Source organism: Ictalurus punctatus, chromosome 2 (genome assembly GCF_001660625.3).
Source record: "Ictalurus punctatus breed USDA103 chromosome 2, Coco_2.0, whole genome shotgun sequence".
Lineage (NCBI taxonomy): Eukaryota > Metazoa > Chordata > Actinopteri > Siluriformes > Ictaluridae > Ictalurus > Ictalurus punctatus.
The window spans coordinates 30,843,746-30,869,646 of NC_030417.2; the positions used below are offsets into that span (position 1 = coordinate 30,843,746).

Consider the following 25,901-nt stretch of genomic DNA (forward strand, 5'->3'; position numbering starts at 1 on the left):
ACAAGATCAGAGTCATATTTTCTGACACTTAAGCGAACTCCCAGCTACACACCACGTGGCATACTATCCACGCATACTATTTAGTGCGGTAGTGTGCGTTTTTGGACACCGCTTGTGCTGCGTCTGCGTGCATCGTTACCTTTAAGGACTTGCGACATTTTTCCCCCCCACAAGCTTTTTTTTTTTTTTTTTTTTTTTTTGCACACTTGAATGTCCGGCTGTCAGCCACCGAGGATCCGTCCTGTACAGGGCGACGAGCAACCAGCAAGCTGATGTTTTATATTTAGCCATCGTGATTTCATTTGGGATTTTGCGTCGGCCAAATAATACTTGTCTGGTCGGCGAGGGGGAGGGAGAGAGAGAGAGAGGGAGAGAGAGAAAGGGAAAGAGGACGACGGCGCTCGGAAGGAGAAAAAAAAACCCCACACACACTCACACATCGGGCCGGAGGAGGGGACGAGGACAGAGAGGGGGGAGTTCACTCCAAATGCTATCCCTTTAAAACAAGGGGGACACGGCGGTGGGGGAAGAGAGCGATAGCGGCGCGGAGAAGACGGGATAAAAAAAGAAAAGGGAAGAAAGAGCGAGGGCGGGAGGGAGCGTGTTACAAGGGAAAAAAAAGAAAGATGTCATCCTCTCGATTGAAATGCCGAGGCGGAGCCATGGACCACGACCGACGAAGCGACTCAGCAGACAGGGATGAGATTTAACGCAACACCGAGGCTCGCTTACAGGCCCAGAAGCTACAATAAAATAGGTTGATTATTGTTTTTTTCCCCATCCCGAGCGGACTGCTGAGTACAAAGCCAACGTCAAACTCATTTTCTTTTAAACGTTGGGTTCTTTTTTGCATGAATTATTTGCACATGACTTGTCTTATTTATAAGCCACTATTCCAGCAACTACAACAACAAAAAAAAATCATTATCTGTAATGTATTATATAAAGCATGACATGACTGGTATTTTTACCCTGTGGATGTGGCTGTTTGTTTGTTTAGAAAAGTAATATTTTTTGGGGGAGGGGGAACTGTTCATATGATTTAGGCTGTATTTCCATTTTCTATATCAATATTGTCATTTTAAAAATCCAGTTAGGTGTTGTAAATGATTAATTAAGTCACGTCTGTGAGAGTGTTTTTAAAGCATACTCCAGCATTGTTCCTGGTGCTGGGTTACTTTTAGCTGCTTGCTTTCGCTTTCTGAAGCACAAATCAGGGGAAACCTTTTTAGAGAATTCACGTCAAGGGGATCTAAAGGGAAATCGGTACCTCGGACGTAACTGTTTCGAGTGTCGTCACTTCGACGTCATTTCCGTCATCGATTCCTTCAAGATGGACGCTGCTTGGAGCAATTTCCTCTTTCAGGTAAAAAAAAAAAAAAAAAAAGCTGAGTATGCGAGATGCAAGAGTTGGATGTAGATATAAACGCGTGTGCCAGAGTCTCTAACAAAGGAAATGAAAGAAATGTTTAAATGTGTTATTTTTGCGTGTGCTAACTCCAGACCCCGCCTTCACAGTCCCAAACGGAGAGCACCCTCCAATCAGATCTTCTGCCGGAGCTCACGGACACGCCTCCGGACCCGCCCACCGAACACATAGCCCCGCCCCCATCTACAGTGGACACAGCGGCGCTGAATGAGGAGCCTGAGCCAGAGCCAGGTGAGGGACGGAGGGGACACGGCCAGGTCATGACCTCCTACTGCCTTACTGTGCACCAGTCTAAAATTGGTGGCTACTTATTTATTCAATTTTTAAAAATATATATGTAGATTTAATTTTTTTCACCTGTACATTTATGACTCACAGCTCACACCTTGTCACTTGTTACACATGAAACTGGACATCATGCTTTCACAAAAGATGTGTTCGTGTTTTACTCTATTAAATATAAAATCAGCACTGGTAGGACTATAGATCCAAGAATACATAATAGATTGTTAATAGAGTCACATAAAATACACCATCTAACAACTTAAAATGTAATAATTTTCTACTAAGGTCGGATCTTTTATTTCTACTGCGTGGCTAAATGTTTGCGGACACCGGACCATCACACCTATATGCTTGTTGAACATCCCATTCCAGATTTAGTCCCCTTTTCTGTTCGAATAACCTCCACTTTTCAGGGAAGGCTTCCACTAGATTTTGGAGCATCGCTGTGTGGGATTTGTGCTCATTCAGCTATAAGAGCATGAATGAGGTAGGGTACAGGTGTCCAGTGAGGAGGCCTGGGCATGTAGTTAGCGTTTTAATTGGACATTCGCGTTCTTCCACTCCAGCTTTGGCAAACCAATGGGTTCTTCTCATTTCTTATTTGTGCATCCTCGTTTCCTTTCCTTGCGTCTTAGCTCCACCCCCTTCGGATGTGAGGGAAAGATGCAAGGATGAAATGTGAGGAGAGAGGAATCGAAGAAAGTTGAATGGAATATCCTTGCTCTCTCAAACGTCACTTCAAAGCAACGTCAATTACTGATGCCTGTGCTCAGCTGGATTACCTCACTGCGCTTCAGGGATCTGCCGTTATGTTGTTGGAGCTTGATTAATAACGACATTCTTAATAAAGCAAAATGCACTGATTAGTATGTGAAATGTCTGGATTCTTCAACAATGAATTAATGAACAATGCATAAATTATCACATCTTTTCTGCAGCTTTGCAGATCCAAGCATGCAAGAATCAATTAATTACAATACTCCTTGTAAGCTTATTATTGTTTAATTATATTTCACACAAAATGCCATCATATCATCAAAGGACTTTTTGTTTGAGATTGTGGCAGATGTAAAGGAGGAAATTTAATACATGTCAGGTTTTTCGGCAAGAAACATTTCCGCACAGGATACTCCTGTGTGGCTCACCTGGAAGCTTCCTCACTCCTCGTTCTTTAATTATAGAATTGATATGTCCTTCAAGATGGTTGACGTAGATCGTTTTCCGGGTCACGGGCTGGAGGACGGAGGCTCGAGGAAACGAGGAAGCATCAATTTGAGTATTGAGAAGCACCCCCTGTCTTCATGGAGCTCACTTTGTGCACAGGGGCATTGTCATGCTGGAATAGGTTTGGGTCATTTGATTTGATCAGGTGTCCACAAACTTTTTGCCATATATTGTATGTTTATTGTTTTTATGACTACACATTGCTACCTTTATACAAAATAATTGTATTTATTTTAAATGCAAACCAAGGTGGATGTGAATGCATACAATAATCAAACGAGGAGATTCAGCACTCTAATACTTTAACAGCAGGTCTAAGTACTTTTGAAATGTAAGAACCTCAATTAAGCAGTTTCCTGAATGAGAACATTCAGACTTTGAGTGTTTTATGCTGGATATGGGAGTATCATGAATTTAGATTGGATTCAGTGTCATGTGGTAACAGTTTTTTTCTCTCTCTCTCTCTCAGTTAAGTCTGTGTCTCGGCCTGCCCGGCCTGCTCATATCTGCTCCATATGCAACAAGCAGTTTAAGAACAGCTATAACCTGCGTCGCCACCAGTCGGTCCACACTGGAGTAAAAATGAAAGACCGAGCAGCTCGAGAGAAGGTGGACGCAGGGAAGGCGGGTCAGCGAGTGGAGAGGCAAAGCATTCCTCTTTCCCTCCTCCAGCTCTCCATTCCTGCCCCGATCACAGTGGCTACAGATCCCATGATACACCCACCCCCCATCAGCAACCAACAGGTGGAAACAGTCGCTGTATCTATCACTCCAGCAACAGTTGCCATGACAGCAGCCCAGCCTCTCCCTGCTGCTGTAGTGGTTACTGGGACAATGGTGCAGGTTGGCTTGGTTTGTGTCTTCTTTATCATATTTTACCCATATGCACTACTGCTCCACCTTTTAATCCTCTAGTTGGGTATCTTTACTTTTGTCCGTTTATCTCTTTGTTTTACCCATCCCATCCTCAGTGCAGAATAACATCTGTTGAAACAAGGTTGTATCAAAAGCCCCATAACCACCAATATCAATGCATTACTGACCCATTGCCTCATTCTATAGATTGGATATTCACAGACACTGATGTCCGATGATGTGTGTTTGAAGTCAAAAGAAGATTATTTTCATGTATGAGAGATTATTTTTCTTCTCAAAATTCACACACTGTCAAAAATTCTGAAAGACTATAAATATGTTCTTCATTCTGTTCTAGGCTGCGCCAACTAACAATACGGGAGAGACCCCCGGCCTTCCCAGCCCCATTCAGATCTCGATCCCAATCACTAATCCACACCCTATTCCTACTCCAAGTCCCAACCCCAACCCCAATCCCAGCCCCAACCCTAACCCGGTAAGGAAGAACCATGCTTGTGAGGCATGCGGGAAGGCTTTCCGGGACGTGTACCATCTGAATCGGCACCGGTTGTCCCACTCGGATGAGAAGCCGTACTCTTGTCCCATTTGCCAGCAGCGTTTTAAGAGGAAGGATCGGATGAGTTACCACGTCAGATCCCACCAGGGCGGAGTGGAGAAACCATACGTGTGTCCTCATTGCGCCAAGGGTTTCTCACGGTGAGGGGTCACATGAACACAAAGTACATGAAAACATGTCTGTAGATCTACATACCATGTGTAGTTGCTTTTACATGAACTTGTGTGTGTGTGTATGTATATATATATATATATATATATATATATATATATATATATATATATATATACACACATACATATATATATACACACATACACATATATATATATGTATGTGTGTGTGTGTATATATATATATATATATATATATATATATAATATAATATAATATAATATAATATAATATAATATAATATATTCTGCAAGTCTCTAGAACCATACTTGAAAGGTTAAACAGCTCTTCCAAAAGATAATCCCTCAACTGGTATTAGTGGTTGCAGAGAGCACTAACACGTCAGTCCAAAACCTCCTATATTTGTTAGAATGTGTTCGAGATCTGGTGACTGAAGGTCCTAAAATCATACTCATCAAACCATTCAGTGAGCCCTTGTCCCTCTAAGGGGACAAGTGGACCAAAACCATCCATCCATCCATTTTTCATACAGCTTATCCTACATAGGGTCCCTGGGAACCTGGAGCCTATCCCAGGAAGTCAGGATACAAGGCAGGGGACACTCTAGATGGGGTGCTGACCCATCGCAAGGCACAATCACACAGCCATTCTCACACTGCAGATAATTTGGAAATGCCAATTGACTGGGGGAAGAAACCCCCGAAGCACAGGGAAAAGATGCAAACGCCGTTCACACAGGGTGAGGCCTTAGCTAAACACTGGGAGAAGTGGACCGAAACCATACTGGCAAATTGCCCCTAAATTAAAACAGAACCATCAGTTTTCCCTTTAATTTGTCATGCGTCTATACCTTAATATACATTAATATACATTTCCATACGCCTAAGGCACTCTTTCCATGCGCAGTTTGTGTGAATCATCGTCTTTTTCGCCAGAGCTCCATTTCTGACCACAGCACCTGTAGTACCTGGATTTTTATGGTTATTGGACTGTTTCTAAACCCAGCAGTTAAAAACCTGATACACATGTAACGGTGCCATACACATTATCATGTCAGATTCACTGCTGTGCTGAGAATGATCCACCGCCCAAATAATATCTGATGGGTGTAATTCATATGCTCGCAGATGACAGGACTTAGCACCAGATGGGCTACAGACAGTAAATGAATACATCATCTACAGTGTGACCTATACGGTGTGTCTAATACACATACAGGTACACACAGTGGTATTGGAGTTGGATTCACTGCGCGTGCTATCAGAGGGTACTGTACTGTTCACCACAGGAGACTAAAACACTGCCGTTTTACTGAAAGACAGCGAGATATGTCCTGATTACTAATTTAAGCCAGAAAATGGGTCAATGTGACAAGAGAAAAATGACCTTCAAGCTGAATATATCCCAATCTATTACTCACATTTAGATACTCGTATGTCCCGGATGTATTCTGAGTTCATTAACAAAAGAAACCCTTTTTTTTTTTTTTACAGAGATGGACACACACATTTACACACAGACCTCTCTTTCCCCCCTTGTGTATTGTGGTGCATTATGTGCTAAAGCGCTCTCTGTCCTCTCCAGGCCTGACCATCTTAACAGTCATGTGCGGCAGGTGCACTCCACAGAGCGACCCTTCAAGTGTCCGGTAACGTCAAAGCCCCCCCTCTCCTATTCCTTTTCACTGTCTCGTTGTAGGCTCTGTAAATTTTGAACGTTTTCGACCCACTCTTACCTTGCTTTTTTTTTTTTTTTTTAAAATAGCCTGTTTAACATTGAACACGCTTCCTTCTTCCTGATGTTCTAGTTTTTATTATCCACCTGCTTTTCCTATTTTTATCCCCTCTAGCACAACGTTGTTTACTAAGTGACCAGAACACATGACCAAGCAGTACGTTAGCCAGATGGCGTGTCTGACTTCAGGCCAAACCTTCAAGCAGTGTTACTGCTCCATTTCTGTGTTAACTTACTTAAAGCATATTTGCTGTAACATGTAGTGGAGTTATCTGTAAGCTGTGTATTTAAGCGTAACAAAGATACCAGTCGAAGAAGGCTCAGTGATGCAGAGTTGCACGTGTTAACACGATCCTCGTCACTTTCTGCAGACATGCGAGTCTGCGTTTGCTACAAAGGACCGGCTGCGTGCTCATATGATCAGACACGAGGACAAAGTTCCCTGCCATATTTGCGGCAAACTGCTCTCTCCTGCTTACATCACGGATCACATGAGGGTCCACAACCAATCCCAGCATCACGTGTGCCACTTGTGCAACCGCAGTAAGTTTTATCCTCACAAATGTTTCGAACATGAATTACTTTAGCTCCCGGTTGTGTTGGTTACTGTTTGCTGTGGTCCCCTTTGTCCAGTTTTTACATAAATGTACATAAAGAAATTCAGAGGATGTTCTCGCACATCCTGGAATTAGTTCTAGAAAGCAATGGGAACATCAGAAAATTGACTAAACATCCCGGAAATATTAGGGAGGCCCCAGAAAACTGTACAATTTGAGATATTTTAGCATGTTTTCTCCTTGACCAACGTATACACGTATATAAATGAAATTATCTAGCTCTAGATTTAGATCAATCGACCTAAATGTATTTATTTTATCAGGGGAATCCCATTCCAATTACTAAATACTTGGTTTCTTCTTTGTTCTTTGTTTCCTTGGGTACTCTTTTTAACTTAACCAGCAACTAATTTTGTAATATTGTTATATGGCAACAGATATGAGATGACTCTCTGTGAGCAAGAGCTGTAATGATTATATGTCAAGGAATATGACCTGGAAATTTACCAAAAAGAGGATGTTTGATATGTAATTCACAACATCTACATTTTAGACATTTATAGCAATTTTTGTTTTGATTGCTATTATTATTATTATTATTATTATTATTATTATTATTATTATTATTATTCCACTCCAGGCTTTACCACACTGACGTACCTGCGCGTCCATGCTCAGAAACATCACGGGCAGGAGTGGAAAGAGAGCAGCATGGGCCGTGGCTCGGGGCCCGGTGGGGTGCTGTTGTGCCAACTGTGTGGAGTCCACTGCAAGACTCCCACCCAGCTCCAGGGCCACATGGCCACGCATGCCAACCAGGCAGACCAAACGGTAACAGACCCCATCAGCAGCAGCACTTTAGCAGGCACAGTTTCCACGGCCACCCCTGTCTCCAGCCCTGCAGCCACCGTGGGCCTACTGGTGACTGACTGCTCTAGCATCGCTGCCCAGAGCAACAGCTAACCCCAGGCGCCAGGGGCAGAGATGGGGAAGGAAAGGGAGGGATAAAGCACGGCAGCGAATAGGAACAGGTGATATCTGCATGCAAGAACGGTCCTGTTTATGTTTTATATTATATACACACTCCTGTATGGGCTGTTTGGATGCGACGAGTGTTGGTGTTTCTTCTAAATATAATAACATTTTTCATTTCTCCTATAGGCTGTTACTTTGAATGAAAAAAAAAAAAGTTGCTTTGGAAATTTTGCACCTTCCTCCATCTATGCTGCCTCAGAGCCTGCAAGCAGTCAGCATGAGCTAACTGACTTTTTAACAGCAAGTCTGAAAACTCAAGAAAACTCCATTCAAGCGCTTACAGACTCCCAGCCAGTCCCGCTGGATCTGCTTGGTTTGCTCTACTTTGGTAACTGCTCTACGAAGACGGACAGTTGGATTAACTGGTGCAACACCTCTAGTTACGTCAGTAGTTTCCCAAGGGTGAGGCTGTGAAAAAATGAAGGCTGTCAAGTGTTGTCCCAATTTATTTATAACCCGTCTCTAGTGATCAGGACTCTAGAATGTTGAGACTATGATTTTTAGCTATCTAATTGATTCCCAGTATAAGTTATGTTCAGTATTTCAACAAAACAGCCAAATAGGATCAGGTAACTCACCCATATTCCAGCACATTTAAGTTGCCTCTTTATACAAGCTCTGCAGCTGTGAGAGAGGGGCTTAAACAATGTATAATTTCCTGCCATAAATTCCTGATGCCTGTTAACCGTTCATTTAGAGTTAAATGTAAAACATAGGAGTCGCTTGTATTGTTTATTATGTGTGGATATAATGAACTATTGCTGAATATCTTTTTTCCAAGAAAACTTGTTGATGTTAATTTATCTTTAAGCTTTTGACTAAGGATGTGAACGTTTGATGTTGCTTGAGAAGCTGCATAATGCTCTATCCTTTGACCCATGTTTGTGTTTGAAGCTTTGTTGGACGCCATATCTTTGTTGCTGTCGCTGTGACAATATCTAAATTAATCAATGTAAAAATGACAAACGTGCACCTAATTATACTTACTTTAACTAAACCGGGTGATGCTTGTCATTTATATTCAGTGGAGGAAGGATGAGCCAAGTGTGTTTGGAGTCTGCTTTTCTCCCAAGGGTGATTATATCATATAACTCAGGTGTGGGGTTAAAGGTGCAGTAGGCAATTAAAAAAATGCTTTACTTGTACAAATAACCTGTAAGATATCTAGAACATGATTTAAAAAAAAAAAAAAAAAGTATATTAAGTCTTGAGACACACCAGTTTGGAAATCTGACATTTGGTCCAGAATGGCATTTAAGATCCTGGCGGTGGGGCTTCATGAAATTGGGTAGGAATAGGGTAGTGAGCCCACCCACCTAAGCGTTAGAACTCTTTACAATAAAAGTCATACTTAATGCACCTTTAAATTAACATGCTTTCATGTAAATTACAAGACTAAGCTTAAGCTAGCCAGCTTGGTTACAAAAAATTACTTCCATACTTCATGACGCATGCATATGTAATGAGGGAGTTGAGCTTAAAGCAATATCAACAGTTATGAAATGGTATGGCCTTTTGCAGGGGTGTTCAAAACTATCAGTGCAGTGACAGGTATTGGGAAATGGTTTGATATTTACTATTAAAATGATTTAAAGGTTTTCTAGAACTCCAACAAATTTTATCTTTACCTTTTTGAAAAGAAAAAAAGTTAAACTTTAGTTAAACTTTAAATTCGAATGCAAACACTCTCCCCTCCTACAATTTCACACAATGGACGGAGCCATTGTTAGAACGCTCAGAGCGCGTACTACCATACTAAAGAGTACAGTGTTTATTCTATTGGTTTATAGTATGATACCATACTATTAGTATGGAAGTATGCGGGTTTGGCTGGAGCATATGTGTTGCCAAGTCTCACTCGCTGAAATCCGCTCGTTTTTCGCAAATAATGTAATAGCCATTCTGTTGAAGTTGTAATCCAAATCCAAAATAACAATGCTAAATTTAGGTCGTGAAATTGTTCAATTTTGGCCTCCTGCCTTGTTTACACCTGTAGTTCTACCCCCTCCCCCCATTTTTCACTACGTATCCATCCCCCAACTCCTCCTCCTCCTTCATCCTGCCACTGTTTCCAACAGCTGATCGCAGATAAAGAGAAAGACTGGAAAAAAAGGAGCCGAGGGGGGGAAACAACACATCGATGGATTACGACGACCCACACGAATCCAAAATAATGCTTGTTTTGGTCCTTTAACGTGGGACGCCGCGGCGCTAGCTCCGAGCCGGCTCACACAGTAGCGGAGGCTAACTTTACAAACATCGCTAGACAAGAAGCGCAGTCAGTTTACGGTTTATTGAACAGCGCAGACACCTCTTAAGATATAGAGAGAGTTGTTTATTAATGGCGTGAATATTTTTGGGGGGGTTTACGTAATTTATACACAAGTAAACAACACACTTGGGTCTTGTAACGGGACTGTTTTAATTAGCCGGTTTAAAAAAAAAACTGAGCTAAGGTTAGCTAGCAAACAAAGATGATTAGCTAGAACTGCCTTGAAAAACAAATAGGTTAGCAGATGAGACGTGTAGTGCGGGCTCCTAACGCGCTCTCTGAATGAGTATTTGTCTGTGCACGTTCAGTTGGACTGACCTAGTAAACCGTGGGCCATTTTCCTACAGATATTTGCGCTAAGTAACGTGAAATTTAGGTTCATTCGCTGTCCTGTCGCATAGTATGCTGATTAGCTGACTAGCTTAGCTACCCAGACTACCGTTTATGGTCTGGACGAACAGACAGACAGACCGAGGTGTCTCAATGCTTATTTTCTTCCCTTGCATTAGGGGCTATGCCACATGCGCCCTCTGCAGTGTCTTATTTAGCTCAAAGTAAAACGGAACTAACCGTAGCTACCTCACCGAGCCTTTAGCTAGCTCAGATAACCAAGTTGTGTGTGTGTGTGTAGGGGGGAGACTATGAGCAACTCCAACAGTATTTAGCTGCGTTTGTTGCTGTTAATACGGTTTTAACGCACGTATATTTTAATTGTTTGCCATTTTTAAGTATTTTAATGGGATTGATACGCGCGGCTGAACGTAGCCAATCCTCCTGGACCGCCGGCTTCCTCTAACAGAAATGGCCTTCCATGGCTCCGCTCGGCCCGCTGTGTGTGGAAACTTGTTCCCAGCCTCGGATTTGGGCCACAAATATTTCTGTGTGAACAGTTCAGGAAGTACCGCAGCCTGCAGCGGTTTAAACGGCTCCCAGAACCCAGCCGGGCCCAGTCAGCCCGCTGAGACCCCGCGACACCCGGCGACTATTGGAGGGAGCACAGGCGGAGGAGCAGCGGTGCCTCAGCCTCACAGCAGCCCGGCCAGTGAGGTGCCCTGCCCGGCTGAGATGGAGCCCGACAGGCCGATCGGTTACGGAGCCTTTGGTGTTGTGTGGTGAGTGTCTCCCAGGCTTTAAGCAGGCCATTCAGCACTCGTACTGTCTTACAGGTTATGCATGGTGACCCTTGATACTTTGTCCCAAACCTGTCGTTGAGGAACGGCAGTGTAATGTGTCTTTACCCTCCAGGTCCGTGACGGACCCCCGGGATGGACGGAAAGTTGCTCTCAAGAAAATGCCGAATGTCTTCCAGAACCTGGTCTCCTGTAAGCGGGTCTTCAGGGAGCTCCGCATGTTGTGCTTCTTCAAACATGACAATGTGAGGCTTTTTTTATTTTAAACTTGAGAAAGGGAACACAGCCTACAAATTACACCCGTATCCAGATTGACTTACATTTGTCATTTATACAGCTGAGCAGTTGAGGGTTAAGGGCCCTTGAGCAAGACCCTTAACCCTCAACAGTGACAGCTTGGTGGTGCTGGGGTTTTCAGCTCACGACCTTCTGAGCAGCATCCTAACCACTGAGCTACCACTGCCTTGTACCATTACATCCACGATGCGTTATTCCCAAGACTTCACTTATGACCCGATTCCAAAATACCATCATTTCTGATTAGTGTCTGAAGTGCTTTTTTATTTTGTTGAAACAGGAGTTAGATTTGGGTCGCATCTAAATGTTACTTGGGGTTGGCTCTCTAGGAAGAGGGTTCGAGATTTCTGGATTCTCAAGCCGTCTTTATACTGCAGACAAAAATCACACGATAGGAAAGAATTGTTTGGTTGAGATTGGTGTTCTTCGAATGCATAATATACCATGCTCATATGTTTCCATCCATGTATTTTTATTCATGTTTTCAGATATTGCATGTAAATAAGATAAATTTTTAAAAACACTCGATGGAAACACCAGATGTGAATAAAATCTCCAAGATGCACATGAAAAACACGTGTGCTCAATTGAGACGGATAATGTCTTTTTTTTTATTCGATAAGAAGACGTGCGTGAACTACGATGGAAACGCATTTACTTTATATATTCCTCTACGCTCACGAAAAATACCATGTGACTTTGCCTCAACAAGTCATTGTGATTGGATAGTTGGCTCAGAAAAGTAAAAATTTGTATGTTCAATTTTCACTGAAGTGAAGATTTTGTTCTCTTGAGCACATGGGATGGAAACGATGCTTCATTCGTGAATGTTTTTATGTGATATTCCAACAAAATTCTAGCAGCGTCTATTTATTTTCATTCAAATCTGAGTGCGTCTGGTGCTACGGTGCTCGGATGATGCGGCACCCGGGGGCAAAACGTTTTGAAAATGCACTAATCCTTATTATATTAAGCTCACGTTGAAGTGTGTTGGATTGTGACCCTGTTTTCTACATGACTGCAGATAATGCTGATTTAAATAAAAAAAAAAAAAAAAAAATCACAGGTCTATCGTTAGAGGATATTCATTGAATAGTCTGACATGTTATTGTGTTGTCTCTTATAAAAAAAATTTGGAGCTGGATTTTATTGGGTCCATCTTGTACAATACACTAGGACGAATAATAATCTTGAAGACTGCCGGAATGGTACGGTCTAAACCTTAAATCTGGCTATTTATAGAGCCAGGATGAAAGATTCATAAGTTCAGTCGTTCCAGGATTTTGTGATCACGGAAATGAACGCAAAATTGAGCTACGTTCGGAGTCGCTTACGATTTTTCGAAATTACCGTGGGTTTGGTCCGAGATGCGTCATGTGACATCACAACGTGCATTCAGCCACAGCTCTCTACGATTCATGTGTGTTGAACATGAGTACAGTTTAAAGGCCTCATTCACGTTTTGCCAATTCAGATAGTTTTCCGCAAAAAAACCCCCCAAAAACACAAACTCTGTGAGCTGCATAGCAAATTTTTTAAAAAGCCGCAGCGTAATCAAGCATTTTTGGCCGCGACGATCACAAAAAAAAACCCCTTCAACTCTACGAATTCGTGTACAGACTGATGAGTTGAAAGGGAGTTGAAGTTTGACTTGATGGGGATTTATGTTTTCAGGTGTTGTCTGCTCTGGATATTCTGCAGCCTCCACAGATTGACTGCTTTGAAGAGATGTATCCTTTCCTCTAACAGCATCTGTAACTTACTACTAGATTATTGGTAATTGTTCCCTCACATATCCTTTTTTTTCCTGTTCTATAAGACTGCGTGACCAGATCAATAGAGCGCGTGACATTTTTAAAAATAGAAATTTGTTTCCTTGACTCAAGTTGTGTCATAGATATGTTATCACAGAGCTGATGCAGAGTGACCTGCACAAGGTCATAGTGTCTCCACAGCCTCTCACCACCGACCACATAAAAGTGTTCCTCTACCAGATACTCAGGGGTGAGTTGTTATTATGGGAATCCTGGGTGGGGATGAGTGTATGTCATTTAGCATCGTGAGCCTATTTGTGTCTGAAAGTTCATAGAGAGGCAGGTAAAAATAGTCTGGCGTAATACTGTAGTGCCATGCAGTTAGAAAAACAATGCACGATGTCTGAAGGTAACCTAGCCATCAGTGCTTTTATGGTCTCAGCCTCAGACACTCCGCCCAGGCCTCCAGAGCGTCTGATAGCTTTTGTACTCTTTTCTGGTCACAAGCTTCAGAAAGTTGAACCCATTCTGTACACCAGTTCACTTCTGTACACCGGTTTCCAGCTGAACAGTAAACTTCTTAACACAGTGATTCAGTAGGATGTAGACCACCGTTAAGAGTAAACGCAGTCTTGGTGCTAGTTGTTTAATATTTGCTTAATAATTTAAGTTTGGAGACGTTAGCAAATCTATATGGGGAAAATGTCCAAGTGTTGTGGTGATTTTCCACATCACCCACCCATATTTCCACATACGTTGCACTGTGTTCATTCTTTAAGGCTTAGATAGACTTAATTTATCTGGCAATTATGCACCACCTTTGTGGATTGCACAAATTTAAGACTGTACAAAACACCAGTGTGTCAATTGAGCTCTATAAAGGTGTGAATGAATTTTTTTTTCCCCCTCCTCAGGCCTGAAATACCTGCACTCTGCTGGAATTCTACACAGAGACATTAAACCAGGGAACCTGCTGGTCAACAGCAACTGTCTCCTCAAGGTACATAGCAGCTGATGAAATTAGACATGGCTGTTCAAAATACACTATGTCCAAAAGTTTGTGGACACCAGACCATCACACCTGTATATGTCATTCAAGATTGTATCCCTCCTTTATTGTTATAAAAGCCTCCACTCTTCTCAAAAGGCTTTCCACAAGACTTCGGCGGGTAGCTCTGGGGATTTGTGTTCGTTCAAGCCACAAGAGCATTAGTGAGGTCAGGTACTGATGTTGGGCAAGGAGGTCTGAGGTGCAGTCGGTGTTTCTGAACTGTGGGGTTGAGGTCAGGGCTCTGTGTAGGCCACTCGAGTTCTTCCACTCCGACCTTCACAAACCATGTCTTCATGGAGCTCGCTTTGTGCACAGGGGAATTGTCATGCTAGGATACATTTTGGCCGCTTAGTTCCAGTGAATGGAAATTGTAATTCTACAGCATACAGCAATTCTAGACAGAACTTTGTGCCAACAGTTTGAGGGGAAGGGTGTGATGGACAGGTGTCTACATACTTTTGGCTCTCTAGCATTCAAATGGAATGACTAGTTTTGATTAAAATTATGTAAACTATCTTGAGAAATGTTGGTGCCATGCCTGTATTTATGCTGCAGTTACATGATCCCAGTTATGACCACACAATCTCTTTCATTTCTTATTTGACCAGATTTGTGACTTTGGTCTGGCTCGAGTTGAAGAACCCGACTCCTCACGTCACATGACCCAGGAAGTGGTGACGCAGTACTACAGGGCCCCTGAGGTTCTGATGGGCTCACGGCATTACGGGTCAGCCATAGACATCTGGTCTGTGGGCTGCATCTTCGCCGAGTTACTTGGCCGCCGAATTCTCTTTCAGGCCCAGAGCCCCATCCAGCAGGTACTGACTCACATCTGCACTGCACAGTGGTGTCTTTTGCTTCCTACATGTCCATTATGAAACATGTATTGTGAAGATGGGTCATCTTTAGAATGTGTATACTATCCTAATGTGCGAGTATACGTCGTAAAATTGATTTTAAGTTCAGGACTATGGTTGTGTGTGGTGTAACTGCATGGGAATATGGATTGTCAAGAATCAATAGCATTCCTCACTGAGAGTGTTACAAAGCAAGAGGTATTGGCTTATAACCATCATGTTACCTTCTTACCCGTTTCTCTTCCACGTTTAATAATAAAGATGTAATACCATTGTAATACGATGCTTCATGTGTCTCAGAGGAAGCACACAGTGGTCTTCACCCTCCCCAGTTGATAGCTGTTGTGTACTAGGGGAGAGCTGGCTTGTGGGTGGGAATTGGCATGTGAGCAAACTGGGGAGAAAATAGGAGAACATTTTAAAATGAATAAAAAATGGTCTGTGTTGTCTAATGCTCCATTTCTGTGTGTAGTTGGATCTAATAACTGATTTACTGGGAACTCCTCCACTGTCTGCCATGGCATCTGCCTGTGAGGGTGCACGGGCACACATCCTAAGAGGACCTCACAAACCGGTAATATGTCTTTCTTTCAGTAATGCACACTACTGGTCAAAAGTTTGGAGACACTTGATTGAAATGTTTCTCATGATCTTAAAAATCTTTTTATATGAAGGTGTATGATTAAATGTTTGTAATCTGTGTTGTCGACCAAAAATGTAATTGTGCCGACATATTCATTTCTTTCGTCAGAAAACTAACATTTTATTTACAAAAAATATCTATCTTTTAAACTGATGCCTCGGAGCGAAATATTCTGAAAAGCAGCCAATAAGTGTCCAGCTCCTTTAATACTGTTTAAAAACCATCTCGGAGTGATTCCTCAGGAAATCGGTTGAGATACAGGAAATTGGTTGAATACATTTCAGGAAAATCTAGCCAAAAAGGGCATCCACTTTTGAAAGTGATTATAACATTCAATTATTTTGATTTATTTTGAATTTTTTTAATCTCAACATAATTCCCAGAGTTCCATTTGTGGTGTTCCAGAGTTTTGGTGACATTATTATTATTATTATTATTATTATTATTATTATTATTATTATAAAATGTGGAAAAAATAAAAATGAGTGTCTAAACTTTTGACTGGTAGTGTACTTGGAAATACATTAATAATCAATTGTACAGTTACATAGACCACAAAGGAACTGTTTGTTGAAGTTGGGCTGGTTTTCCAGATTTTGTCTTTAAAAAATCTTCCACTAACTTGAGAAATAATTGGCATGATCATAGTGGTAAAAAAATGAAAGTGACTGCATCATCAATACTGTGCACCAGTACAATTGTTCAGTAAATATGCTGTGCTTGGAATTACGATTGGAGTTAGTTTCTTTGTCTGAAAGTCCACTTGGTTTATATTGGAATCAAGTAAAGGATGAAAGGCTTTTTCACAAAGTGTTTTTAATTTTGCTAATAATAAAAAATGGAAATAACCTCACTGACAAATGAAAAAATGTAACTTTCCATTTTGATATATGGCTGAAACACTGAAAATGAAGTGGCGTGTGCTCTGAAGTGGCACCCCATATGATGATGATGATGATGGTCTTTTAAAATGAGTTGCTTCACTTTTTGTGAAATTAAGCTAAGTGTTTGTGCAGAAATAACAGCAAAATGCTGAAATTCCAGACTAGTCTTTAAATTATTATTATTTATTTTTTTTTTGCGCTTTTAATATTTTGTATTTGTTTGCATTTGTTGTGCTCCACACCACATCACTCAACAATGAACGATACTACTAGTCCAACTCCACTGCTATTAAGTCCTCTTGAATCGGCTGTGCTTGAAAGCACAACCGATAAATCTGCTCCAGCACCTGTGGTAAAAAATCAGTTTTGCTTTTCGAATGCCCGAAGAAAACACAGCATTTTCACATTGCAAAACATTGACTGAGCTTTGCCAAACCGATCAGCTCAAAAAACCTAACATGCCCCAACTCGTTGTTTGCTGACATTCAGTGACTCTCTTTCTCATTATCTCCACTTCTGTCATTTTCTCTGCTAGCCGTCACTGTCTGTTCTGTACATGCTGTCAGACGGAGCCACCCACGAGGCTGTTCATCTTCTGTGCCGCATGCTAGTCTTTGATCCAGTGAGTACACACACACTCTCTCTCTCTCGCTCTCGCTCTCTCTCTCTCTCTCTCTCTCTCTCTCGCGCGCGCGCGCACATGTTCACACGCTAACGTTTTATAATCTCCATTTTGTTAAGCCGTCCTTAATCTTGAGTCATAGGGTGTTATGGAGAATGGAATTGGATCAGACTATGATGTACATGGTCATTTTTAAATTATTCACAGTCACACATGCTTTTGATACGTTTATAAACTTGGTTAATGCTGAACCAATGTTAACGTTCGTTGTAGTCCAGAAAAACTGTGTAATCAGTATGGGACTGCATTATGTGGTGTCATACAGTTGCAACCAAAATGATTCATATCATTGCAAATCAGGTTTATTGTCACAATGTACAGACTTTCAGCTGTTTACAATGAACAAATCAAACTAAAGCAATTGAAATAGTTCAACACAACGAATGCTTCAAGTGGTTTCCCCAAATTCAACTGAAAATGCAACTTATAATGATTTCTCCAGTTTCAAAATTATTCAACCCCCTGAATAGAATCTCTCACAACAGCACAGATGCAAAACAAGCGTTGTCTCAAGTACACCAGATGCAAATAATCAAGGGCTTCAATAGTTGCACCAGGTGTGCTTGAGCTGGAACACATGAAATACCCAAACTGGCTTGAGGTAGAAAATAGATGAAATACCTGGACGGGGCAGAAAAAGGAAGCTATCAACGGCTGCAACCAGATTTCTGAGAAGGCAGGTTGTGAAAAACCCTCAAGTGAGTGCAAAGTCTAGACTGAGTCCACAGCCAAGCATGGTGGTGGCCCGTGATGCTCTGGGGCTGCTTTGCATCCTGTGGCACTGGAAACCTGCAGCGTGTGGAAGGCAAGATGGATTCATTTGAAGTATCAGGAAATCCTAGGAGGAAATGTCATGCTGTCTGTGAGGAAGCTGAAGCTTGGGCCTCATTGGACCTTCCAACAGGACAGTGTTCCCAAGCATACCTCAAATTCCACCAAGGCTTGGTTGCAGAAGTCGTCCTGGAAGATTCTACAGGGCCATCACAGTCACCTGACTCGAACCCCATAGAAAATCTCCGGTGGGATTTGAAGAAGGCGGTTGCAGAACACAAACCCAAGAATATTACTGAACTGGAGGCCATTGCTCATGAGGAATCGCCTAAGATTCCTTAAGAATGCTGCCGAAGCTGGGGTCTAGCTATGCATCTTGTTTACAGCAGGTCATAACAGTACTAAAGATGCATACCATGAAGGGGTTGAATAATTTTGAGACTGGAGAACTTCCAGTACCCTTTTTTTTCTTTTCGTTTGTTTAAAATAAAATCCACAAACTGAGTGTTACAAATATAAATTTCAGACTAAAACTTTACACAACTGTTTGTCCAAAACAGTTAGGGTTAGTGATATATTTGAGACGATATTACCTTTCTAAAATCCACACACCAGACGGTAGAGTACATGGTGCATAGTGTAAGTGTACAGTACTTCATTTGGGACACAATTTAGTATTTACTCTCCTAAGCGTGTTTTCATTACAGAAGTAACGTAATGAGTAAATCCCCCCGTGCCGCGCAGACCAACTAATCGATAATGAGATTCGTTGACAACAATTTTCATAATCGATTATTATCGATTGTATGGATTAGTTGTTGCAGCTCTACTCATATGCATATGTAAGGTTTGTTTGTTTTTTGTGTGTTTGTAGGCTAAGCGGATTTCTGGCAGCGACGCGCTTTCTCACCCATATCTAGACGAAGGCCGTTTGCGGTATCACACATGCATGTGTAAGTGCTGCTACTCGGTACCCAGCGGCAGAGTGTACACCCGGGACTTTGAACCTGCTGCAGAGAGGCCCTTTAGCCACAGCTACGAGGAGAGCATGCTTTCTGTCTGGCAGGGCAAAGGTGAACATCATGTCATGTGTTTTTCTCATTGTTCCTTATCCGCATTATACACTTAGCCCAGTGTTTGTTAGTTGGTACTTGTGATGGCCGTTTTGTGTAATTTTGCAGTTGAGTCATCAGTACTCGAACACATTAAAATTGATGGGTGAATAAAATAAGTGTGTGCGACTTAAAACATTACAATTGTTGACTAAAAAATGGGGTTTTCCATCTGTGTCTTTAATTCTCTGAAGCTTGATGCATACTGTAAATGTTTAAACTATATTAAGCATATTCGTGTGCGTGTGTGTGAGAGAGAGAGACTGAAAGATGTTGTGTTTTTCTTGCTGTACTATAGAGGTGTGACCAAACCCACCCATAGCATTTTATGTATTCATGTACATGTTTGTTGCACTATATAGCCAAAAGTTTGTGGCCACCTGACCATCACACTCGTATGTGCTTTTTGATCATCCCATTGCAAATTTAGTCCTCCTATGCTGTTATAATAACCTCCACTCTTCTGGCAAAGCTTTCCACTATGTGTTGAAATGTAGCTGTCGGGATTTGCCCATTCATCCACAAGAGCATTAGTGAGGTCAGGCACTGATGTCGGGCGAGGACCCCTGGGGCCTAGTGGATGTTTCAGTTCATCCCAAAGGTGTTCAATGGGGTTGAGGTCAGGGCTCTTTGCAGGCCGTTCAAGTTCTTCTAGTCCGACGTCGGCAAGCAATGTCTTCATGGACCTCACTTTGTGCACAGCTGCACTGTCATGCTGGACCATGTTTGGGCCTCTTAAAGCTACAAAAATACGAAGACATTCTATAGAGTTGTGTCCTTCCAACTTTGTGGCAACAATTTGGGGAAGAACCACATATTGGTGTAACGGTCAGATGTCCACAAACCTTTTTGCCCTATAGAGTGTTTTTTTCTAATTTCCTTTGTTGGTTCTATTTCCCAAGATATAACATAAGTAATTTAAACTGAGCAACCTAGACTTGAATAATGCATTTACTGAAGATGAATCAATATCAAAGTGCCACGTCCAATGGGCTCCCATGTATGTAAATGAATGCGACATTTTCTTTGTAATGGGAGTTTCTCATTTAACTTTTGTTTTTGTTGAGCAAATCAAATTGGAGAAAAAAAAAAATTATCAGGACAGTAAACTAGGTGTTGTAATATGTAGCTCGCCTAACTTTGTAAAAACTTTCTAAATATACCATAATTACCATAACATCATCAATGTCATCACATTGACCACCGCCTTAGTTCATACCCATAGCGTAATTTATTTTATGTGGTTTGACATTACCGATACTTCTCTAAAATCCGCTTTTCTTTTCTATCAGAGCTCATCCATCGTTTCATCACTGAGCACCAGCAGGGCAAAAGAGTGCCTTTGTGCATCAACCCCCAGAGTGCAGCCTTCAAGAGCTTCATCAGGTGAGGAAGAGCAATTTAATCATTTTTAAAACATTTAAAACATCGTGTCTTCACTCTGCACATCTCTCTAATCTCTGTGTCTTTTACTTTCTCAGGTCCACTGCTTGGCATTCCTCTAAAGTATCGAGGAAAGAAGAGAGATGAGATGAGGAGTTGTTTTTTTTTTTTTTTTTTTAATAGGAATCATGGGAGATGTAGTCGTCTATAGGAGCATGCTTGTGCTTGAGATGAATGACTGTTTACATTTGGTTCTTGTCAGATTATGTAGGTCTGAATGCCTAGGCTTGGTGCTAAGTTTGGCACAGGATGAGCATCCTAACATTGTCCAAAAAAACAAAACAAAACAAAAAAAACCCTACAGTACCTAATTCTGTAGACATTTTTTTTTTCAATAGTGACAGTCCAATTATGCTGCTGCAAACATTTTATACTGACTGAGCTTGAGGATTATGGATACTGAATTTCAGAAGAACCTCCTTTTCATGGATTGAAGTCAGATAAGCGTTGTGATGATGATGGTGATGATGACGATGGCGGCACATATGCGTGTTGAAGTCCCTCAATGTTGTGCAATACCAATATGTGGGGGGGAGGTTTCAGTATTTGTGGGCTTCAACTGCCATTCAGACTTGTTCCTATTGTTATGTTCTGTGTCAAAAGTCTTTGCCGTGTTCCTTAACTGTTCTTGCGGTAATTAGTTTTTCTCACAAGTTCTTCCTTTTATTTCCTGTAACTCTGCTTTAACCATATTCCCAGTATTGCATAGTGTCATACGCATTTGGGTTGCTTTTTATTTCATTTTGTTATACTATACTGAAACGTAGCGTTTTTTTTAATAGTAAGGATGCCAACAGTTTTCCTCCTGCGTGACTTAGATGTCACTGGATAGTAGATTAAGATGCTGTGGGGATTTTGATCACATAGATGTATAGGTGAATTTGTATGTTTATGTACCTCCCTTAAGCATTATGTGAAAGGATTTAAAATTTCATTTACTTTTTGTGAGCTGGACAGCTTTTTCTTTTTCCTCTTTTTCCTCTCTTTAATGTTAGGAGAGTGTTATTGAGCTGACTTTGTGTAATTGAAGCTAGAAGATGTACACTTAAGTGATGTATGAGGTGTGTGTGTGTTTGCGTTGTCCAGGAGTGGAGAGCGTTAAGGGGACGTGCAGTGTTGCGCTATTTCACATTCATTACCTCACATAAACCCACTGTGCACTGGCTGAGTGTGCTCAGACAAAACCCAACTATTAACCATGTACTGTACAGGGATCTGTGCTAATCACTGAACCACTATCCCTACAAATCCCCTTTATCTGTCTGCCTCTCCCTCCTTGCTCTGGCTGATGCACATGTCTCAGATTGCTTTCGGGAGGAAAATGCTGCTGTTCATTTGATTGACGTTTTCACTTCAGTCATAACTAGTGTTGAGCTCAGGTTTCATGTCGCAGACTCTGCTGTAAATGCACAGGGTCTCTTGTCCAGGCCACAGCGGCCCGTTCCTGGTGCTGTGAACTGAAAAGGCCCTGTTTTTTTGCTCTACAACCTCGAGACTCGTGCCTGTAGGCCACCACTAGGTGGTGACGAGCACACGGAGCACTGCTGGACAGACAGTTCCCAAGGACGTCTGTTCAAACGGATCGGCATGTGGATAAGGACTTAACGAGTTGCAGTACTTCAGGAGTCCAGTGATCTTACAACTCCTTGTGCTGTTATTTAATTTGGTCCTAGGAAGATATTTTCTTAAATTAATAGTTTTCTTCTATTTTAATGTCATTGCATTGTGACCAATTTAATTTTTTTTTTTTTTTTGGTTTAAATTTTTTTTTACGTTTTCTTTCTTAAGGTTTTGTTGTTTGACCACTTTGCTATTGTGTTGGTAGAAGAACTAGAAGTGTAGTGACATGAGAACTTCTGTTGGTCTAGGATTTTTCATACCGACCGTTAACTACAACGTGAGGATGTTTTAATTAATGGTGAGATTTGCAATAGTCATGAGCTCATAGAAGTTAGACATTTTATGATGGGTGGGAAAAAAAGAAAACTTGATATTTGTGTTGATGACTTATGGTTAGTAATATCAAACGCTTGTTTTAAAAGATGGCTGTTGTGGGTTTTTTTTTTGTTATTTATTTTGTCATTTTATTGAAAATGTTTTTGGACTTTGTGTTTACAACAGATGCTTGAATTTTGTAAGGGAAAAAAAAAAGTGGTTTAGAGTGGAACTGTCAATAAAGAGCGAACACTGGAGACAAAGTGCCACGTCAACTGAAGAGATAGGAGTCTGTCCTTTTTTTCCCCCCTTTTTTTTTATCCTTGAGCTAGATTTATTTTTTCCTTCAGATTGAATCACTTTTTCAAAAGTGTTTTGCTTGGTATTAAGACACTCCATATATTTACATTATCTTTAGATTTATTCATTTGGCAGAGCACTTCATGTACGAATGAGACAAGCACAATCCAGCTCAGACAAGCCAACACTTTCCATTTCAGGAACAATAGAAAACAGCTGTAGGGGATTAGTGAAGAAACTCCAGCACAATGCATAGAGCTATATACACGATGAGAGAAACCAAATGTTCAAGACCAACTTTAAGCCATGGAGGACAGCATGAAGCAACAGAGCTTTATGATCAGATGATCCAGTGCACATATTGAGATGCTTTTTGAAGGTCGCAAGAGATTCTGAAAGATAGGAGGGAGGTCAACCATACCACTTTTGAGGAAACACAGGCTTCTGATAAGTGTTTGTTGTGAGTAATACAATTGGCTCTAGAAGAGGAGCATTTCCAGACTGTATTGGACGGCCTTGGGTTGAATGAGAGACGAGGTGGGTGCTGTTTCGGTAACACTGAAAACTGCATTAGAGATTTCTATCTAGCATGTGTGTGAAAACCACAGACTAGTATTTTGTCCATGTACAGAAAAAAGAATAAAATGTACATGTCTATAATTGTAGTCTACTGTAAGGGCAGTTGTTGAATTCCATTAATAAACATAATACACCTATAATGATTAATTTGTTTTATATAGTGCATTTTATAATACCTTGAAAATACAGCTCAAAGTGCTTTACGGTGAGGATTTTTAAAAAATAAAGGAACAAAAGACAGTCAAAAATAAGGTACTAAAATAGGCAAATAATATTAGTGCTATAAATAATATCAGTGGGGCACAGTGGCTTAGTGGTTAGCATGTTTGCCTCACACCTCTGGGGTTGGGGTTTGAATCCTGCCTCTGCCCTGTGTCCACAGAGTTTGCATGTTCTACCTGTGCTTCGAGGGTTTCATCCAGGTACTCCTGTTTCCTCCCCAATCCAAAGACATGCATTGTAGGCTGATCAGCATCTCTAAATTGAATTGTCCATAGTCTGTGAATGTGTGTGCGAGTGTGCTGTGGGATAGGTTGGCACCCCATCCAAGGTGTCTCCCACTTTGTGCTCCGAGTTTCCTGGGATAGGCTCTAGGTTCCCCAACGACCCTGTGTAGGATAACCGGTATGGCAAATAGATGGATGGATGGAAATAATAGCATTGGCAGAAAACAGCAAATTAAAATGTAAACATGTACAATAAAAGCAGTTAAATTTGAATAATTAAGATCATAAAAATGCATGCTAGTTAGGTGGTAAGTTAAATGCTGAAGTGGGGGGAAAAAGGTTTGTGAATTTGCAATTACAACTTTAGAATCATTTCTGAAAACTATTGGTTGCATATCGCACGGAGAACATGGATATTTATTATTTTAACCAGAGTTTCAATTCACATTACTCTGCATGGAGTGTCGTACACAACGCCTTGCATCCTACAGCATTTATTTTACTCCTTATATTTTCATTTACACGCATTAAGCGAAGCATAAATTTAGTAGAGCTGCAATGAAGGACCAATCCTCCAGTTTTACTCTATATTAAATTTATTTAAAATCCTAAGCTACAATAATGTCAGGATTGTGACAATGCAGTTGCATAGCAGACTAATTGATGGTATGACAAACATGCATTTGCTATTAATTCTCTGATAAACTGTCTCATGGCTCAGTTTTTAGATAAACTGTGGTGTAATTAAAGCTGCTGGATTTGAGTTGTTCCCATCCCCATATTTCATGGACACTGTTGCATTAATGAATGTTGCACCAGTTGCGCCTTTGTCCTCAGTACTGAGGAATGTGTTGAATTTCTCGGTTATAAGCTTCATGAAAGCAGCTATTAGGAGTGATGTAAGGAGAGATGTTAAATGTGCTCGTTTAGGGTGGTCGAGATATGCTGCTGCTACATTTTTAACCTAGAGTGTTGTAATAGCCCAGTTGCTACTGAGGACAAAGGCCAGGACTAGCCATGATCAGCATATCTCAACATGCAATACCTAATCAATGTTATACAGCGTGAATCTGCATGACAACGAGGTCTCAGAGAAATATAATCAAAGGTCAGCTGGGGGTCAGTCAATAACCCATACGTCAATCAAAGTCTTTAAACTTAGTGTGATATTACAAATTCTAAAGAGCTGAGTGAGCAAAGTAGTTTAACAAGTATACATTTCATACCTAGGAGAATCTAACAAAAGGTGTGCATGTAATTGCATGGAATTGATCGAGTATTTACTCAAAAATGTATTTATACTCTCATGTATTTTAGTATCTTCTGGCTTAGATGATAAAAACAATATATTTCCAATGGTTCCAGAGCAGAGACCAGATTACACAGATACATTCTGCTCATATAGGTAGCCTGCTATTATCTGTGTCACTCTACAGACACTGAATTATGAAAAATCAGCAGAGATGTGCCTGTTTGTTAAAATCAGGACTGTCCACAACTGTCTAATAAAGCAGAATGTAGTTCGAGAATAAACTTGGTCAAAAAATATCAAGTACACGATAGATTCCCCAGTATGGCATGATCTTGTACTGATCTGCCATGTTAAAATCTCTGCGATGAAATTTTAATGGGAATTAAAATTTAATAGCAATAAAATTAGCCTAACTGGGTCATGTTCCTCCAAGACTGTCCCTCATTTAGTTGGTAAAATCTAGCTTGATTGTGTTTGTTTTCTCTTATTATACAAGATTAAAGTATGAGTCTTCCCTCATAAATGACACTGGAAAGGTACTAAATAATGCTTTTGAGGGTTACTACTGTGTGCAAACTTTGTCGTTAAAACTCATTTAAAGTAAATGAGGACTGTTTATTCAATAAAAAGTACTTGTACAGCACCATTATTTCTGACAGTGT

At 41.0% G+C, this 25,901-nt stretch overlaps 2 protein-coding genes across 5 annotated transcripts; both read left to right on the plus strand.

The window, feature by feature from the left end:
• The first annotated feature begins 207 nt into the window (after nucleotides 1-207).
• Nucleotides 208-8,828, plus strand: LOC108278430 (vascular endothelial zinc finger 1). 4 transcript variants are annotated; one of them, XM_017491808.3, is made up of 9 exons: nucleotides 208-1,366; nucleotides 1,504-1,660; nucleotides 3,408-3,790; nucleotides 4,001-4,066; nucleotides 4,152-4,510; nucleotides 6,090-6,153; nucleotides 6,611-6,782; nucleotides 7,437-7,827; nucleotides 7,958-8,828. In XM_017491808.3, exons 1-8 carry the CDS (start codon nucleotides 1,334-1,336, stop codon nucleotides 7,757-7,759), a joined length of 1,557 nt encoding a protein of 518 aa, XP_017347297.1. In that variant the 5' UTR covers nucleotides 208-1,333; the 3' UTR covers nucleotides 7,760-7,827; nucleotides 7,958-8,828. The 4 variants fall into 4 exon arrangements, with proteins under 4 accessions (XP_017347297.1, XP_053531429.1, XP_053531428.1 ...); XM_053675454.1 differs by having other exon boundaries at nucleotides 1,519-1,660; XM_053675453.1 differs by having other exon boundaries at nucleotides 209-1,366; nucleotides 3,408-3,781.
• A 994-nt stretch (nucleotides 8,829-9,822) lies between these two features.
• Nucleotides 9,823-22,942, plus strand: nlk1 (nemo-like kinase, type 1). The gene is made up of 11 exons (XM_017461164.3): nucleotides 9,823-11,215; nucleotides 11,349-11,478; nucleotides 13,205-13,260; nucleotides 13,428-13,534; nucleotides 14,199-14,284; nucleotides 14,944-15,153; nucleotides 15,665-15,766; nucleotides 17,255-17,341; nucleotides 19,047-19,245; nucleotides 20,577-20,670; nucleotides 20,766-22,942. Exons 1-11 carry the CDS (start codon nucleotides 10,905-10,907, stop codon nucleotides 20,812-20,814), a joined length of 1,431 nt encoding a protein of 476 aa, XP_017316653.1. The 5' UTR covers nucleotides 9,823-10,904; the 3' UTR covers nucleotides 20,815-22,942.
• Nucleotides 22,943-25,901: the final 2,959 nt, after the last annotated feature.